The sequence below is a fragment of the Cebidichthys violaceus genome, unplaced genomic scaffold, assembly GCF_023349555.1.
Source record: "Cebidichthys violaceus isolate CVI_PGR_0920_01 unplaced genomic scaffold, fCebVio1.0.p SCAF_14, whole genome shotgun sequence".
NCBI classification, from domain to species: Eukaryota; Metazoa; Chordata; class Actinopteri; order Perciformes; family Stichaeidae; genus Cebidichthys; species Cebidichthys violaceus.
Window position 1 is genome coordinate 15,232,138 of NW_027176307.1, and position 19,615 is coordinate 15,251,752.

General features: G+C 44.2%; 2 protein-coding genes across 3 annotated transcripts in view; both read right to left on the reverse strand.

Annotated features, from left to right (window-relative positions):
* Positions 1–550: 550 nt before the first annotated feature.
* On the reverse strand, positions 551–5,181 carry LOC137871325 (cell cycle control protein 50A-like). The gene is made up of 7 exons (XM_068709103.1): positions 4,917–5,181; positions 3,075–3,194; positions 2,883–2,990; positions 2,547–2,634; positions 2,322–2,468; positions 2,007–2,213; positions 551–1,818 (listed from the first exon to the last, which is right to left on the reverse strand). The coding sequence occupies exons 1-7, from the start codon at positions 5,139–5,141 to the stop codon at positions 1,625–1,627; spliced, it is 1,089 nt and encodes a 362-aa protein (XP_068565204.1). The 5' UTR covers positions 5,142–5,181; the 3' UTR covers positions 551–1,624.
* Positions 5,182–5,388: 207 nt separating this feature from the next.
* The window catches only part of filip1b (filamin A interacting protein 1b), a 29,165-nt gene continuing 14,938 nt past the window's right edge, over positions 5,389–19,615 (reverse strand). The window contains exons 3-7 of one of the 2 annotated variants that reach the window (XM_068709102.1): positions 19,028–19,204; positions 17,851–18,029; positions 8,816–11,570; positions 7,882–7,939; positions 5,389–6,144 (exon numbers count right to left, since the gene is read on the reverse strand). In XM_068709102.1, the coding sequence (XP_068565203.1) occupies positions 6,131–6,144; positions 7,882–7,939; positions 8,816–11,570; positions 17,851–18,029; positions 19,028–19,204 (3,183 nt within the window). In that variant the 3' untranslated portion in view covers positions 5,389–6,130. Of the gene's footprint in view, positions 6,145–7,327; positions 7,940–8,815; positions 11,571–17,850; positions 18,030–19,027; positions 19,205–19,615 lie in introns of those variants that run through there. The other variant, XM_068709100.1, reaches the window with a different exon arrangement.

Genomic DNA, 19,615 nt, shown 5'->3' on the forward strand with positions numbered 1-19,615 from the left:
TAATATAATATACAATATAATATATATATATATATTGTATCATATTATTATTACATTTTCTCAATACTTTCTAGATATTAATATTGAAATATATGAATGTAAAAGTCTGTATTTCATATTTATAAAAAATGTAATAAAAATATTGTGGGAAAAAAATTATGCATTATTATATATTAAACTATACAGTAGTTAAAGTAAACTCCACCGTTACCAGCTGCAACGTTAGTGATGAACACAGTGTTACATCAATAATTATGATTCAATATTATATATATATATATATATATATATATATATATATATATATATTGTGTTCTGCATGAGTACATGTTACTGGTTTTACTTTAAATATCTGAGTACTTCTTACAGTTCTGTTGATAAAATAATACTTTGTCTACTTTTATAACTGGTGTTAATTCTAATATATGTGACACATTTGTTAGTGTGTTTTGTGATGTATTTGTACACATCTTTCTTTATTTTAAATGTCATATGATCAACATGTAACATCCTAAACATGCTGATGAAGCAGAGAGAAACAATCAGACACTTTAAATTTAAACACGTTTATTCATTTGAAGCGACGACACAGATGGAGTATAAAAAGAAATGTTGAATCACATCAAGTGCTTCTCATGACTGCAGACGATTTATGTGATGAAATGTATTAAAAGAAAAACAATAACTAACATTTAAACAGACAGCGTCTACAGTGTTAAGAGCTGGAGATGGCAGGATGTGTAACAGTGCTGCGAGACAAACACATTAAATCACACGGATCGAGTCTTATCATGCTGTGTTGATGTTATTAGTGTTATTGTTGTTATTATTATTATTATTGCATGTTAACGACGATGAGTGGAGCCACGACGCAGCGTCAGCGTTCACTCTCAGTTCACACTTCGTCAAACTTTAAACTCAATAAACGCAGAAGTCAGTCGTGCAAATACCGGCTTTACAGTGCAAACATGTATCACAAATAAATACAGTTAAACATATCAATTGTCCCAAGCTCCTCACCTCTTCTGTTCCCTCTGACGTGGAACGTGCTCCACGCGTTTCTATTATTATTGTTTTTTTAGTGTTATTTAAACGACTCAGCAAAAAGCTCGGTTCCAGTTTGAAAGCGGGCCGATGTCACGGACGAAACGAGGCACAAAGACGAGCCGCTCGGGCGGCTCAAGAATCGACATTTACGTCTCGGAAAATTACCCAGCATGCAACGCGGGACTCCGAGCTCACTTTGACTGCAGCAGCTTGGAGCTCAGAAATGCAACGGACAGCATTTGAAAATAAAAGGGCTGTAGTCATAAGTATTCATATATTTATCACATCTTCTGTAGCTGAGGCCTTCTCTTTAATGCCAGGATGTAATATGAAATAGACTTAAGCGTGTTTCTGTGGCCTCAGAGCAGTCACAAGATCGCATCACATCTACACAGGCTGAGCAGCGAACAGACGTTCATGTATGTGTTTTAGGTTTTAATGCACTGGTATCGGATCGGTACGCGGAGAACGAAATGGCATCAGAGCAATAATCAGTGCGTCACTGTAGAACGTAAACATGGCTTTAATAAGCACTGCACTGCTCACACAGCGGCCGTCCGACTCACAGACTCATCTCTCAGTTGGAAATGTCGCCGCCGTTGTTCCGGTTGCCACATTTGTGGTGGATGACGAGCAGGACGACGCCCAGGAAGAAGCACACGGAGCCCACGGTGATGTACGCGATGCCCAGGAACGGGTTCTTGCCGCCCATCCAGGAGATGGTGCTCAGGATCATCCGCTTCCTGCCCTCGAAGCTGCGGACGGGGTAGTCTGGTTTCAGCCGGTTAAAGGTTTGCTCACGGATCAAAGTGACCTTTTTTTATTCACGTTTTATTTCTGATTTCTGTCACTTGATGCTTTCATGTCACTGCAGGATCATCATAAACAGAGTAAATCACGACACATGTAGCCTCACTTTTGGATCTTTTTCTTCTTCTCTCGTTTCACATGAAGGATACTGTAGACGACCTCCAGCGTGTAGTTTCCTCGCGGCAGGGTTGGAACCAGGCCGCTCTTCTTGCCGATGATGCGGTAGAGTTTGCGGAAGGTGGGCAGCGCGGCGGTTCTCATCCACACGATGAAGTCCTCGTTGACGAAGCCGTTGTTGTCCTGTTCCGAGTCCAGCTCGTAGACGGGCCGGCGCCAGTTCACCGGCTTCGTTGTTCCTGAAATGGAAAGAACACAGATGGACGATGTGCGTGGTTGAAAATGTCCAGGAGGGAATATAATTTTCAGTACGCTAGAACTTAAAACCCAGAAGCTGCCGCCGCTACCTTGGAAGACGGCGGTGAGGTTCGGGTGGTCGACTCCGGGGTTCCCGAACTTCACGTGTTTGTCGGTCCACCAGGCGATGCCGGTCGTGTTGAGAGGGATCTGGATCTTTGTGCCGTTGGGGTCGTTGTAAAACAGCTCCAATGTGTCTGCCGGCAAAAGAAGGACGTTTAGACTTCTACATAATTAGATTATTTAAATGTAAATTTAAATGTTCTGGTTCTCACCGTTGAACATGCTGTTGGCGATGGCCCCACACGGAGCTATCGGCTTGTTTTCGTGGTAAGCGTACGGCTCGCACTCCTTACTGGGCTCCTGTGAGGGAAGAGGACGAGAGAAGGAGACGAGAAGGAGACTGAAGATGAACGGCACCAAGTGGGCAAAACTCGTGAGGCGGTCTGGGATCAATTCAGTATCTACCTTAATAACGTCTCTATTAATTAAAGATCGACTCGACGTGCACAACAACACCGCCAAACGAACTGAGTTTAACGGAAGTTTAACAAACGAGCACGTCTTTAACGGTGTGATGGAGCGTTCTGAACCTCAGACGCGGGTCGTACCATCAGGGATTTAACGTTTCCGTTCAGCTGGCTGTCATCTCTGGACTTCACGTAGCGCCGGTGGTTCTGGTAGAAGTTGGAGAGGCCGTAATACACGTAGACGTTGCTCTGTTGGGTTAAAGAATAAAGAACATAAAGTACAAAAGCACATCGCATTGCAGGACAACAAGCATGGGACGTATGTGACCTCACCTCATACGGCTGCTCCAGGTAGAAGGGGATGGAGCAGGTACAAGGCCTGGTGCTGTTCCAGCTGAAGTTCTGGGAGCAGTTGAAACAAGGACTGGACATGTCGGCTCCTGTGTAGTCGATCTGTCACATGAAGAGAGAAACAAGCTACAGGGAGCGTTCCACTCAACAGAGCAACGACAACGAGCAGCTAGAGTACAAACACTGAACACGGCTAGAAGATGAAGACGTAGTCAAAGGAGACTCGTCTCATTGTTGTGTGATAGTCCACCTGTAATAATCAATAAACAATCATACATCACACACACCATGTGACTGTGTAATAAAGACACATCATCAACGGTATTCATATTGATTTCACAGGACAGTTTCCTTTGCTAATCTTTGTCATAATTCAATAATATATATACACACACACACACACACACACACACACACACACACAGAGTATAGTGCAAACACAATAAGTACATTGCACAGTGTGTGTAGTGTAGTGTTGTGTAGTGTAGTGTTGTATTGTGTAGTGTTGTGTAGTGTGTGTAGTGTAGTGTAGTGTAGTGGTGTGTAGTGTAGTGTTGTGTAGTGTAGTGTAGTGTTGTGTAGTATTGTGTAGTGCAGTGTAGTGTAGTGGTGTGTAGTGTAGTGTAGTGTAGTGTAGTATTGTGTAGTGTAGTGTAGTGTGTAGTGTAGTGTTGTGTAGTGTGTAGTGTAGTGTAGTGTTGTGTGTAGTGTAGTGTGTAGTGTTGTGTAGTGTAGTGTAGTGTAGTGTAGTGTAGTGTTGTGTAGTATTGTGTAGTGCAGTGTAGTGTAGTGTAGTGTGTAGTGTTGTGTAGTGTAGTGGTGTGTAGTGTAGTGTAGTGTAGTGTTGTATTGTGTAGTGGTGTGTAGTGTAGTGTAGTGTAGTGTTGTGTAGTGTGTAGTGTAGTGTTGTGTAGTGTTGTGTGTAGTGTGTAGTGTGTAGTGTAGTGTGTAGTGTAGTGTAGTGTGTAGTGTAGTGTGTAGTGTAGTGTAGTGTAGTGTAGTGTAGTGTGTAGTGTAGTGTAGTGTGTAGTGTAGTGTAGTGTAGCGTTGTGTAGTGTGTAGTGTTGTGTAGTGTAGCGTTGTGTAGTGTAGTGTGTAGTGTAGTGTAGTGTGTAGTGTAGTGTAGTGTAGTGTGTAGTGTAGTGTAGTGTGTAGTGTTGTGTGTAGTGTAGTGTGTAGTGTTGTGTAGTGTAGTGTAGTGTAGTGTAGTGTGTAGTGTAGTGTAGTGTTGTGTAGTGTAGTGTGTAGTGTAGTGTAGTGTGTAGTGTAGTGTTGTGTTGTGTAGTGTAGTGTAGTGTAGTGTGTAGTGTTGTGTAGTGTAGTGTAGTGTAGTGTAGTGTGTAGTGTAGTGTTGTGTGTAGTGTAGTGTAGTGTAGTGTAGTGTGTAGTGTAGTGTTGTGTGTAGTGTAGTGTAGTGTAGTGTAGTGTGTAGTGTAGTGTAGTGTAGTGTGTAGTGTAGTGTAGTGTGTAGTGTAGTGTAGTGTAGTGTAGTGTAGTGTAGTGTGTAGTGTAGTGTTGTGTGTAGTGTAGTGTAGTGTTGTGTGTAGTGTAGTGTAGTGTTGTGTAGTCTACTAGCTGGTTGTGCAGCCTGTCAGCGGCAGAAGGAAGGACCTGTTTGGTCCTGGAGTTTAGATGTTACTTGTTATTATTATTATTATTATTATTAATTAAAGCTCATCTTCGGTGACGTATTGAGCCGAATCTACCGGTGAAACATAACGATTCACAACATGTTGATGTTGCGTTAAAGCGGCGTGGAAACCTCCAGATATGCGAGATTAAAAAGTTAAATTGTTGCATGCGATGTTGCCGCGATGTCGTCACCTCGAGCTCCTTGATGTTGTTGGACGTCACGAACAGCCCGATGCCGATGGGGATGAAGAGGAGCCCGATGATGAAGAAGGCCGGCAGCACGGTGCCCGCGGTGAGGATGGGCTGCCAGGCGGGCAGCCTCTGCTGCTTGAAGGCCGTGTTCTCCGGCTTCTTGCTCCGCAGCGACACGGTGACGGCCCCGTCCTCGTCTTTGGCGTTGTAACTGGACGCCATCATTGTTTTTTGCTGCTTTTACTAAAAACACGGAAGTGAAAACGCAACCACGCAGTGACGTCACTAACTTTAGTCACATGGGCGGGCGGTCGGTGCTGCCTTCAGGTGCTGCCGGGAATATCGGAAATGTAACATATCAACCAATTCATCCAACAAAAATATGATGTACGTGATATTAAGAATATATATTTGCTTGATTTCCAGTCTACTGTCTGTGAGCGTGATGGAACAATTAATTCACAAAAACTGGTATTTTTTAATGCTCCAGTGTTTATTGTATTCATGTTTATGTCTGAACAAAGTGTCCAAATAGTCAGAAACATACCTTAATCATATCAAACACACTTTAAACCAACATGCCATTGATGCTCCTTTGCTTACTTTTCATACAGCTTCAAAGGTTCTTTTTTAAATCCAGCGTTAAAACCACATGTCTGTTTATTTAAAGAACACACAGGCTCTAAATTCAACGTTAAGATACTTAAAAAAAAATACTCCAAGCTGCTCCAAGCATTCAGAGTTTTTATGATTGTCTCCATTTCACTGTTGTTGTGTTTTATGTTCATATATATACGTTTGTTTAAATATTTATAAGTGTAAATACTCATTAAATGTTTTTTCTTACCTTTGTTCTACTTTTTTTGTCTATGTACGTCGAGAGCAACTGAACAAACGGACTCAAATTCCTTGTATGTTTACGCATAACTGGCCAATAAAGCTGATGCTGATATATAATTTGATTTATTAACTTTTAGCCAACAGGAACATACATGGACAAGCATGGCAATATATACTGATGGGCAATGCTGCCAACAAGTGATGAGACGAGACACTGATTTAAAAGTCTAACCCACCAGACTGCATTCAACAAACACAGTTTTAGTGCTCCTTCACACATCAGACTGTCGTAGTTCAGGCGTTTTCGGGTTTTGGGTGCGTTGGGGTTTTTCCACAGCGGTGTTTTCAGATCTCTTCTCGTGACTCCGTGGAGCTCAGCTCAGCGGACCTGTGGTAGAAAATCACAACAGACGCGTTTCCTCCAAAAGGCCACATTACAGTCTGACGTGGACTCAACCGTCACATTCACATATCTGCTTATGCGGCTCGAAGAGTTCATGGAAATCATGACCACGTTCCATTTACACAGATTCACTTTTAGTGGAGCTTTGAGTAGTACACACCAGCAGCTACATGGCTGTTAGTGGAGCTGTAAGGAGTCAATGTTTAACTGAGAAACAAAGGTAGTAATGAGAATATTAGATCTTAAATCAGACGTGATCTTAAACATCCTGCTCAGCCTCTGAAGTTGTTCTAGTCGATGAAACTGAATCTCTCTGCAGCAGCTGAAACAAAACCCCGTCTTCCTCCAGACTCCATCACCTTCTCCACCATCAGTGCTCTCTTAACGTCCCTCTCTCACTCCCTCGTTTCCTTTCCTTTTCCATCCCGGTCGTTTTGGTCACCAGAACCCAATGAAAGCTCCATTTAGAGAAGACAATGACGACCTGCAGAGTAAGGTCGTTTTATTGGTTTGACGGCGGTGAAGCTAATCTGATTCACATGTTTAGAGTCGTGAGGTTTCTTCCTCATGTGAAGAGAGTCTTTAGTCAGTAAGTGTTTGTGTTGTCGTCCATGAGAGGGCGCTGTTAGTCTCCTGTGAAGATCAAACGCAGAGATGTGCATCGCAACCACGGAAATGTTATAATGCAACAGCAGGACAATGGACGACTATCACTGGATTACTTTGATACTGAAGAAACTTTAAAAACGCTATTATCCTCAAGCAAGTTCTGCAGAAACGTCTTCTTCTTGTGATCTTCAACTCCAACTGTATCTGATAATACCTTTATAGGGAAAGTAAAATGATATTTTACTGAGTTATGACTCCAAGAAGGCGTGCACATTTAGGATAATTACGATTAAAATGGCCTTGAGTCTAACGTTAATTTATATATTTATATGTACAAACTCAATGCTGTGTAGCCTCCTATCATTTTCACACAGGCCATGGAAACGTCACATGAAACACAAGCTGTGAAAAATGAGTTTTAATGGCTGTTGAGTTGTGCTTCGTCCAGCAGCATGGGTTAATATTATGGAGGTTTTTCTGCTGTTTAAGACACACACACACACACACACACACACACACACACACCATAAACAAATGAATACTACGAAGCGATGCCAGATTCAGAGATAAATATATATTTTTTATTATTTAAGTGCCTGTCAAAAAAAGAACAACGACAACTGAGACTCTCACAAACAATCCACAGTGTGACTGGAAACCTCCAAAAGCTGCTGGTGAAATAAAAACACATGCTACGAAAAAACAACAAGAAGAAGTAAAGTTTAGAGCGACGTCCAGAAACTATCAGCAAGATGAAGTTAATCAAAATGCAAAAGAGACGTGCACAGAGACGCTTCATTTGGGTATTAAAAATAACCAAAAAACATAAAAAAAACGCCCTTAAAATGACAAAATCTTTAGTTTCAAACTGAAGGTGTGACTAAAATAAAACTTGTGTTTGGAACTCATCACACAGAGTTTAGTGCGGCCTGTGACTCATAACCCGATCATGACATTGAGCCCCCCCCCCTCAGCTCTTGCCTCCTGCCGCGGAGGCCGAGCCGCACACCGTCGACCTCCTCAGCTCGATTTTCATCGACTGGCATTCCGCCCGCGACTCTAACCTCGTCACCGTCGACACGCCCAGAACCGCCTTGCTGCTCGGCTTCGTACCTTTTGACACCGGGATCCGCGTGGCGGCGCTCCGAGCGGACTGCACGTCCGGACCGGGCTGGAAAACACAAAACAACAAGGGAGCATTAGGAAAGAGATGATGTGGACTGTTGTCTTAAAGACGAAGGTCCAAGGCAGCAGGTGAAGCCGGATCTGGGTCTGTCCGCGGTGGACCAGGTCTCTGCTGGAGTCTGAGCTGAAGGAGGTTCTGGTGAACCTGCATGAGTTCATCTGGTTTCACCAGAATCCGACCCGGTGGCTCCGATGACATCATTAAGAATAATTCTATAGAAACAGACCATCTTCTCTCTGATGGTCTCTGTACTGATGGAGGTCTGATAGAGGACCAGGACTACACTGAGACTGGTTCAGGACCAGTTCCCCACACCAACTTTAAAATAATGACAAAATACGTAAAAACCGCCACGAACGTTACTTCACAATAACAACACTTAAGGACACAGTTGAAAGTGTTTGTTTGTTTGTTCGTGATTTTTAAATGTTACAAGCCAACACCACTTAATGCACTGTTAAGGGGTCGTGGTCATGCCTTTGATTTGGTGACAAATCATCAAATCAATACTTCCAGGTTCCATTAACATGAGTGCGTGAGAGTTAACCCGCTTAGCTAGTAATTGATATCATGTTGGGTAATATTATGAGAGTTTTGAAGAAGGTTTCTAACTTCTTACAGTGAAAGATCCCGAGTGAATTTGTCAGTTGGTAAATGTATCTATAGAAGACCCTCAGAAAGGCCTGTCTGTCGTGTGTGTCGGATCATTCCAGTGTTAGTTAGTTCATACCATTTCATTTTGAAACATAATAGAAGCAACTGCAACATAAAAAGATGAGACATCCTTTCGATATGTTTGCCTCTGTGTTTGTGAAGTCACAACAAATATATTCAGAAAGACGGAGGACGTAGCGATCTCACCAGTGACTGCGTTGGCCTGGAGGATGCCGAGGCGATGGGCGTGATCGTGATGCTGCTCGTCATTTTGCTCTGAGTCGTCTTCCCCGTCGAGGATTGGCGCGGCGAGCGGAGCACCGTTCCCGTTTCCCTGCTGCTTTCCGAGGTTCTGAGCGTCAACACCGGACCGCCGCAGCCCTCGGAGGGCCTCTTGAACTGCGGACCCAGGTGGATGTGGATCTTGTGTTCCTCCGTCGTGACGATGTTGCCGTTGTACTTCCTGAAAGGCGTCGGCTGCTTCTCTGGGCTCACCTTGATCACCGTGCGGCTCGCGGCGGCGACGTCGTGAAGCTCGGGCGACGCGCACGCTTCGGCCACGGGGGTGGTGTTGACCGTGATGATGGACACCGGCGACCGGAGGCCGTCGGAGCCGCAGCCGTTGGTTTTATCCGGACTCTTGGCCCTGGAGATGGCGGTTATGGTGACCGGGGATTTGACTCGATCGAGACCTCCCGCCGGCTCGCAGGCTTTGCTCCTCGAGGCCACGGTCGTGGGCTTGGGGACGATCGTGATGCGAGGTTTCTGCAGGCCGAGAGTCGGGATGATGGTGGTGCTGGAGAAGAAATCCTCGGCTCGAGGGCTGGTGATCTCCAAGGTGGCGGTGCTGTTCTCGTGATCCGGGGTCACGCGGATGTGCAGCGGCTGGCCCGACCTGGTCATCTCAGACGGATGGAACAAAGACGCCCTACCAGTCTTGTCGGGGGCGGTCTGAGTGAGCGTGATGGCCTCCTTCTTCTTCATCCAGGGTATCCAGGACTTCTTTGCGCCGAGTTCTGCCGAAGCTGGAGGGTATCGTTCAAGAACCGCCGGCTTTTTAAGGCCCCGTTGTCTGAGGTTGCTCATTAAGTGGTTTTCCTCGAGGACGGATTTCCGGATGAAGCCCGCCGCCGTCTCGTCCTCCTCGGCCGCCTCGCTCGCCATCACATCCGTTTGCACCGCGGTGGAGGTAACCGGGACATTGAGCATCGTCTTACCGTTCATACTGGGCCTCAAGGCACGACTGTACCGCTTGGTGGCCTCCAGCTCCTTGGTAAGGTTTGCGAAGTCATGGCTCATGCTCATCTTCTTCTCTTCCTCCTGCAAGAACCTCTGCTGGAGGACGGAGTAATCCGCCTGCAGCTGGGAGAGCTGGTCCTCCTTGTTCATCAGCTCGTGGATCTTCTCCTTCAGGGCCTGGACGTCCACCTGCAGCTCTCTGGTTTTGGCCTCCTCGATCTTGCAGCGGATCCTGAGCGCAGCCTCCGAACTCGTGACCTCGCCCTTCTCTATGGCTTTGTTTCTGGCGATGTGACTTTTCATTTCTTCCAGCTGCTTCGAGAGGGTGTTCGCTTTGTCCTGCTCCGTTCTGAATTTCTTCTCCAGTAGATCGTACTCGTCCTCTGTTTTCATTAAATCTCCTTCTACCACCTCAAGTTGTTTGAGCCGGCTCTTGAGTCTTTCAATTTCTAGCGTGAGCTCTTTTGCTTTGTTGTCTTCATCTGGATTTCTGTTATTGTCCTTGATGGACCACTTCCTTTTTATTTCCCTCTCTGTCTCCTCAAGTCCATCTATTCTCATTTTCATACCACCTAACTTGGTATTCAGCTCCCTACACTTTTCCTCTTCACTCACAAGTTTAGTTGTTAACTCATCTTTCTCTTTAACGAGTGTCGTGACTCTGACCTCCATTTCAGATTTGAGTTTGAGAAGTTTTTTGCTCTCCTCAATCAGCTTCTCCGTGACCTCTGTGACCTTGCCCTGCTCCGCTTTGAACATCCTACTCATATCATCACTTTTCTGCTCTTCCTGTTTGAGTCTCTCCGCCATGTTTTTCCTTTCATCGACCAGAATAACCGTGAAAGACTTCAACTTCATCAGATCGTCTTTGAGGACCATTTCTGTCTTTTCAAACTTTGTCTCTGAGCACTCTAGTTCCTTCATCCGAGCGATCACGGCCTCCAGCTCGCCGGCCAGATCCTTCACGACGCATTTCTCTTTCTCAAGGTTCGTGTGAAGCTGAGAGCACTCTGTTTTGCTCCTACTGAAAGCCCCCTCCAGTTTCTCCAGTTCCACCATCCTCTTCTGCAGCTTGTCCACCTCCAGCCTCAGCTCCTTGCCGTGGTTCTCCTCACCCTGCAGCTTTTTCCTCAGCTCCTTGCACTGAGTCTCCGTTTTGGTTATCTCCTCGTCCTTGCCCTCCATCTCCAGCACTCTCTTCCGCAGATTCTCCAGCTCGGTCACGAGAGACGAATCCCCGCACTCCCCTTTGCTGATCTTCTCCCTCAGCTCCTGCAGGTCTTCCTCTGACTTGTGCAGCGACTTGTTACTCTCCTCCAGCTCCTCGATCTTGTGCGCCAGTCCGGCCAGCTTCAGCCTGAGCTGTCGGCTTTGGGACTCTTCGTCGGCCAGTTTGGCCGTCATCTCCTCGTGTTCCTGCGCAAACCTGGCCGCTCTGTGCTCCAGCTCGGCCTCCAGCGCGAGCGCCTTCTGGCCGTCCTCCTTGGCGGTGTCGGCGACCGCCGCCAAACGCTGCTCTTTCTCCTGCAGCTTCTGAGCGAGGTCCTGGACCTTCTGGCTCTGCTGGTCGATCTGCTCGATATGCAGCTGCCGCTCGTCCACCAACATCAGGGCGAAGGACTTGAGCTTAACCAGCTCCGCTCTGACCTTCTCCAGCCTCCTGCTGTGGTCCTTGTCCTTACGAGCCTGGTAGGCCTTCTCCTGCTCCAGCAGCCTTTTGAGTCTAGGAAGCAGACAGAAGAAAACACAACAGATGACACAGATTCCGGATTAAATTTGTATCAGAATGTTTTGTCCCATGACAAAAATAAAAGAACCACCCTGTCAGCTTTTCTACAGTTTCCTGTATTTCTGTATCAGATGGTGCACATCCGAATGAGAGCATTAATTACTAAATTCTATTGTTCAAACGGTTATATTTCTTAAGGAAACTTCAGGAAGCTAAATTTCCATGCCAAGTTCTTGTCAACTCCATAGAGGAGCAATAGAAAGCATCCTGACTGAAAACATTGCAAACTGGCATGAGGGCTCTAAACCCCCCCAGAGCACTGTTGGTGCCCATCTACTGAGCATCAGTGATATTGGTGACAAGAGGTGCCCGCAAAGAGCTCAACGGATATTAAAAGACAAGACAGCCTGCTGCCGTCTGGAAAGAGAACCACCAGACTACACAACAGCTTCTTCTGACTCCTAGATTCACCCTCCACCCTCCACCATGTCAAACAGTTTTGTTTTGTGTTTATTGCACAACCCTGTCGTACAATGACAATAAGTATCTTAACCTTGAAAGTCTTTATAGACAGCATCATTTTTATGTGTTAAAATCAAACTGGCATTGAAACACTGAGATAAAACAGGAGGAAGAGTCACTGCAGAGCTGCCAACAAAGTTCAAGAGAAATCAGCGCCCTGTTAGTCGATGTTTAACTGATCTCTGCGGGAGTCTGTGTGACTCTGAGAGAGAGTCTGCCGCAGTTTCCCTTTTGGGTCACGCTCAGACACTCAAACACATAAAACAGGTTTCAGCACAAGTGTTCTGCAAGTTTAAGACCTTTACAATCTAAAAAAACCAACTGTTGGAAACTTTATTCAACTCACCAACAAGTTGGGATGCAGAGCAGGTTGATCCATGTCTGTGTGTTTTTTAATAAAAGCTGAGCAGGAGGCAAAGAGCTTCCCTCAAGGCCAGAGAGGGAAGGAAGGAGGGCGAATTAAAGCCGCATCACATTCCAAACATGTCATCGGTGGACAATGAAGAAAGGTGGATGTTGTGCGAAAAACAGCACCGCTCCGCTGGCTGGTGATGTCATTCAGCCCTCCATATAAGGCCAAAGAGGCCCTGCCCTTTGGACACCGAGGAGGAGGAGGAGGAGGAAGAGGAGGAGGAAGGGTGCAGACTGCTCTTCCTCTTCTCCCCCCCCCGTTTTGTTCTCCCTCTGGGCAGCAGGTTCAACACAACACATGAAGCTACTTTTAAAATGTCCTTTTCCTTAAAAAAAAATGTTGCTCTAGTTTTGACCCAACCGTCTCCTGTCAGCCGGTTTCCATAGAGACCGGGCAACAATGCAAGGCGGGAGTTTTTTTGTTTTGCAGCGGACAATGCCATTATAATCCCCCCTTCTCCCTCCCCCCCTTCTCCCTCCCCCCTGTATCGTGCAAAAAAAAGAAAAAAAGGGAGAAAGGATGTGGATATGAATTCTCCATAGTGGCTGAATTGTATGTGTGTGAGATCATAGCTCCAGACAGCAGAGGAGGCCTGTGGTTTGCATTGCAGAGGCTCCTAAATGAGCCAAATATGAGCGGCGCAAAGAGCTTGCAGATGCAGAGGCTTTCCATCGCGTCTCCAAAAACACGTCACATACAGAAATATCAGCAGCGCAGCAAGAGCACTTTCTTCACACTGATCGCTTGTGTTTCGTGGCTTCGATGCTTTTTACACTTTCGTCTGAAATTTTGGAGAGAAATCTGTTTCATCTGATGCACACATTTAAACTCTTACCGGATAAAAGCCGCTAATATATCTTCCTTGTGTTTTTGAGAACGAAATAAATCAAATGACGACATGTTGATACTATTTGGTGTTGAGAAACAGAATAATACAACTTTTGCTGGTGCAATAATCAAATTTGCATTTTTACATATTTTTCTTTTTAAGTCTTTTTTTATTGAAGCTTAAAGATAAAAGCCCAGAAGAACACAAACACATATTGCAGTATTCTCTTTTCCACCCCTTCCCAATGTCCGTTCCCACCTCATCAAACTCTCCCGCCGCCGGCCAAAAAACAATGAGTAACAAACGTTTTGGAAACCAAAACCAGAACTTTGGTCCAGACTCAAATATCTCAACGACTACTGGATGGATTGCCGTGACGATTTGAACACAGATTAAAGCCGCCAATGATGATCCTCTGACTCATCTAACGCCATCATGAGGACAAACAGGTCAATGTATCCAACGCTTTAGTTTATAACCAAATTACTGCCAAACTAATGACATTCCAGATGGCAACTTCTCGCTCTGTAAAGTGAAGTCAGAGCTTCACGTGTTAAAGCTGCATTCTCTCTAGTGTCCACCAGGGGGTGACTCCTCTGGTTGTATAGAAGTCTAGTCTAAAATGACTCTACTTCTCTCTTGATTTATTCCCTCAGTAAACATTGTAAACATGAGTTTATGGTCTCAATCTCTAGTTTACAGTCTTCTTCAATACAGCATGATGTTCATTTAGTACATTATGGAACATTTAGAGTCAAACAGACCATAAAGAGGGGATGATTTAGGGGCGGGGCTACACGCTGATTGACAGGTCTCTACATCACTCCTCCTCAGTCCAGATATGGTCACTTCCTGTTCACTGGTTGCAAAGTGAACGGTAAACTCCTTGTATACCGTCTATCGTACAGACTACCGCCACCTGCTGGTGTGTACTAGTTGTTCATTGGCTGTAGTTTTTGCGGAGTGTTCAAGAGCAACGTTTTGGCCAAAAACACGCTAAAGTCGTCCTCGGTGCGTCCGGGTCTTTAGTGCCTCGCTGAGGTCCCCTGATCCCAGTCTGGTCGTGTGGTTTGAGAAGCTACGATTTCACCCAGTTAACGATGTCTGCCTTCAGGGAAATGTGGGCTTTATTCTCTGTAATTTAACAGCGGTGGACGATTCGGATTCTTGTTAAAGATGCGGCCTGTAGAATATCCCTTTTTTTATCCCCTAAAACAGCTAAAAACAACAACAAATGCGGCTCCTCGGTGTCAACGCCTTCCTGTTTACTCATCTGTTCTGCATGTTCATAAGGACTTTGATTATTGCGGCTATAGTTAGCTGCAGATCAGCATATCCTGGTCTGACGTGTTCGCTGTGGGCTCAGTTTTTACGAGTGTTTCGGGGCTCACTTCATCAGCGCTGATGCTATGAATAGACCCGAAACACAGAGAGAGAGAGAGAGATTCTGCAGAGCCATCATCCGAGACTCTGAGTCCTGAGAACAAGGAGGGAGGAAGCTGAGCTATGAGTCGGAGGAATTACTGAGGATTATCGTACACTGACAAGTTCAAGGCTGCAATATTTTAAATCACAGAGAACGACTGAGACATTATAGTGTCATCCACTTTGTTTAAATTAAGTTCTGGTGTTGGGTAATCTCATCTCGCAAGACTTCGTTAAGATTGAGGTTGTGTGTGTCTTTTGTGCAGACATTAAACTCATGTTTACAATGTTTACTGAGGGAATAAATCAAGAGAGAAGTAGAGTCATTTTAGACTAGACTTCTATACAACCAGAGGAGTCGCCCCCTGGTGGACAGCACGTATTCTTTCTGCTTTAAGATTTTTGGACTTAGTTTTGTTCCAGGCAGCCAACTAGCAGACTCTTCTAAGGTTCCTCAATACGCAGTGAACACCAAGTCAAAGTTACATCTGCACTTTATTATCTTATAATTACAAAGAAACCAAAAAATAAGAAAGTGAGGTTTTCATACTGTAAAAACAGAATCGTGTGGAATGGTGGAAAGAAGAAACAAATGTCTAATTTGTAAATCTTTCAAAATGCTGAGTGGCGTAAACAGGATTTGTAGTAATTGGGTTCAAAATGTGCAAAACAACTCGTGGTTCTTTATGCATGTTTTCATATATTATTCACCACTGCACTGCAACTACAGCCTTTAATTCAAGACGTATCATTGTCTGCGTGAAAAGAAAAGAAACTCTTACAGAGCAAAGACAAACATATAACTAGTTCAGTGCAGTAACATCTCTGGTTTTTGAGGCAGGTTTACAACAAACCTTTCCCGTGTGGTTGTGTTTCATCCGTGACAGCTTGTTACGCAAACAGGGCGTCTAATCGTCCGCCGTGATCTCTGTTGGGAATGACATCACCCATGGACTCATTCATTCATGATATCACCTGCAGTGAATCTGAACGCTGACTGCAGCCAGCAGGAATGTGTTATCAGACGGAGCCGAGAGCACAGAGCTGCACGAGGACGGGTGGAAGTGTAAAAGGACTGCAAAATGGACCACACAGTTGAATCAACAGCTCTCTGAACGGAAGAATCTACAAAATCTGAACCTTTGTAGAGGTGGAATTTATCTTGCAGGGTGTTTTCAAACCTTTAGACTTCTTCTGACCCGCAAACCTTCAAGTCAGCGCTGACTGGGAAACAATGAGCAGGTTGTAGAAAAACACCGTCCACGCTCAAGGACGTTGTTTACAAGAGACATGAGATCATGTGAAGGTGGATGATTCACATTCTGGAGTTCTATGGAGCATGAGGAGCAGATGTGAGAGGTTCTCTTGACGTGATGTTTTATTGTGCAGATTATTTTCTCGTCTGGCTGGTTTGTTTGAACCTCTGTCAGACAACAGGTCAGGCCCATTTAGATAAGTAGGACCAAATGGACTCACGGCCATTTTCTTCTTTCTCTCTTATTTAATGTGGGGCAAATATGTCAATTCCGAGTACTTGTAAGACATGCTTTATTTACTCCCCCAAGTGTCAGGGCTCCTCCGTGGCCTTTATCCACAAAATGTCCCTGAGAGAGACATAAACAAACGAGACAATGAAGAGACCAAAACGACTACAAAGAGACACAAAATCACTATGAGAGGCTAAACAACAGCAAAGAGACTCAAAGCAACTACAAAAACACAAAAAGAGACTCACAACTAAGGGGCAAAAGCACCACAAAGAGACACAAAACGACTATGAGAGGCAAAACAATTACAAGGAGACACAAAATGACTTCAAAGAGATGCAAAATGACTTCAAAGAGATGCAAAACAACGACAAAGAGGCTCAAAGTTACAACAAAGATAAATAAAACGACAACAAAGAGACGCAAAAAGACAACGAGATGCAAAATGATTACAAAGGGACGCAAAATCACTTCAAAGAGACGCAAAACAACTACAAAGAGACAGTACGCACACAAACTATATTAAGTAAGTTTAAAGTATATTGCATCATGTGGTTTAGAGTCCAGATCCAGATCTTGGTCCTGTCTTTTAGAAGCCCTGGTCCTAACTGTAAGAGGACCAGAGACGTTCTTCTGCACCAAAACAAAGCCAAAAACTAAACTAAAAAGCTCCAGAATCATATGACAGATGCTGTAAGCACATCAAATAATCCAAACTTTTAGGTTCTTCTACAACTCAGACGTCAGTCGAGGCTGCGTGTATTTGATGGCTTGATGCGATATGACTCCTCATCTCTTTCTATCAGAACCATCACCCAAAACCTTGATGCTCTGGTTCTTATCTGATAACGTCTACCAGACACACAAACATGCATCTGCAGAACGTGCAAGAAGCATCGCTGGCATCACTTATCAGTTCATCAAGTTTCAGGTGGTCGGGACCCACAGGCGGGTCGAAGGAGGTGCAGAACCTTGTATTTAACATGTATTTCTGCAGTACACCTTTGAGCCACACGAGGAGGCCTGGATGTTCGCAGCGTTGTGGTAATTGTAGCCTACATGCACCGTCAATAAGATCCTCGTCTTTAACATTTTAAAGTTTGGGAATCACTGCACTACAGCACCAGATGTGGATGAATCCGCCGCTGAAAATAGTCCCCCAACAAATGCAAACAAATGTTTCCTCCTGTCTTTTGATTAAAACTACAATAACCAGCTGTTTTAAGGAAATTAGTAATGAAACTACATATTTGTATTTTTAAAGATTTAGGTCTTCAATAGGAACCAATAGGAGCTGAGAGCCACAGACAGGAAGTCAGACATCATAGAGAGACGGACTAACTGGTTTTGGTCCAGAAATAAGAAATGTTGAATATTTTTTAATGCTTTGTTGATACTGAATCACTTTTGTCCCATAAACATATGAGATTAAACTCAAGATTAAAGTGATTCTTTGTGTAGAAACTCTATTAAATCAACTAATACTGTGTTTCGTTTGATTCTATAATAGAAGAAGTTTCAGTCCCATCAGAAGTCCCGTTCTGATCAAACCCAGAACAGGACTAAACTGGGACCACTGGGGGCTCCCGGGGGGCTCACCTCTCCCTCTCCTGCTCCAGCAGGTTGGTGAAGTCGTCGCTCTTGTTCATGAAGTCGGCGTGTTTTCGCTTCTCGCTGTCGAGCTCCGTGACGGTGCGCCGGTGACATTTCTCCGCCAGCAGCAGCTGCTCCAACATCCGTCTGTACGTCTCTCTCTGTTTGTCCTCCAGACGGTCCAACTGAAGGGGGGGGGGACGACGACGACACGTCAACGCTCATTATCAACAGCAGCTCAGGCCACACACCCCCCCCTAAAATAACATTAGCCACGGTTTCTGTGACGACAATGAGCTTCATTCACACCGACTGCTCAGCCTGCAGACTTCACTGAGCATAGAACATTTACATTTACACAAAGTAAAATGGTAGCGATGGAAGAAGTATTCACATCTTTTACTGCAGTAAAAGTACTGTGAATAAAATACTCCACCTCAAGTAAAAGTACTGCATTCAAAACATTACTGAACTAGAAACTAAAAGAACGTAATCGGCACAAAGGTACTTAAAGTAACAGTAGAGTAAAAAGTACTCCACTACAATACTGTTACTTTGCTGTAAGTATCAGAAAGTAAGTACTGTACTTGAGTAAATGTACTTAGTTACATTCATTTCCTTTCAGAGAACTTGTTTCTGTTTTAAATGAACTAGTCACTCTGAAAAGCTGCCGACTCAGACTAAAGACTCGGACTAAAGACTCAGACTAAAAACTCAGACTAAAGACTCAGACTAAAGACTCAGTCTAAAGACTGAAGACTCAGACTAAAGACTCAGTCTAAAGACTAAAGACTCAGACTAAAAACTCAGACTAAAGACTCAGACTAAAGACTCAGTCTAAAGACTGAAGACTCAGACTAAAGACTCAGTCTAAAGACTCAGACTAAAGACTAAAGACTCAGACTAAAGACTCAGTCTAAAGACTCAGACTAAAGACTGAAGACTCAGACTAAAGACTCAGACTAAGACTAAAGACTCAGACTAAAGACTGAAGACTCAGACTAAAGACTCAGATTAAAGACTGAAGACTCAGACTAAAGACTCAGACTAAGACTAAAGACTCAGACTAAAGACTGAAGACTCAGACTAAAGACTCAGATTAAAGACTGAAGACTCAGACTAAGACTCAGACTATAGATTAAAGACTCAGACTAAAGACTAAAGACTCAGACTCGTCTCTGACCTCGGCCATGGGTTTCTCGTACACGTCGTCGGTGCCGCTGTTGTTCTTCAGGGAGAACTGTCCGTCTCTCTGCAGGGCCTGCAGGGGTTTGGTGGGGACAGCCGAGGCGTACTGAGCCTCCAGGATCTCCGGTCCGGTTCTGTCCGACTTCAGCAGACCGATGATGTCCTCTCTGGCCTGAAGAGACACGGCAGAGACTTCTAATGCTAATATTCTTCACTGTTTATTTATGATTATTGTGTGTAAGAAAGCGTTTTTTTAGTTTTTATGGATGAATAAATAATTTGAATATTTGAACACTGCAGGTTAATGAAACTACGTTAACTTTCAAATAAGATTGAATTAGTATTATATATTTATATTGTGATTATTTATAATATTTTATAAATTATGTATTATTATTATTGAGTTTTGACCCAGTTTAATTTGTGTTTGTTTTCCTGTTAATGGGGTTATTTGATGAGGTCAAAGTTCCTCACTTCAAAACTAATAATAAGGCTTTTTAAGAATAAAATGTATAAATACATATAACAAGATTAATAAATAAATTAAGTGCTTTTGCATTTTTTTTCACGCAAGACAAGGAAA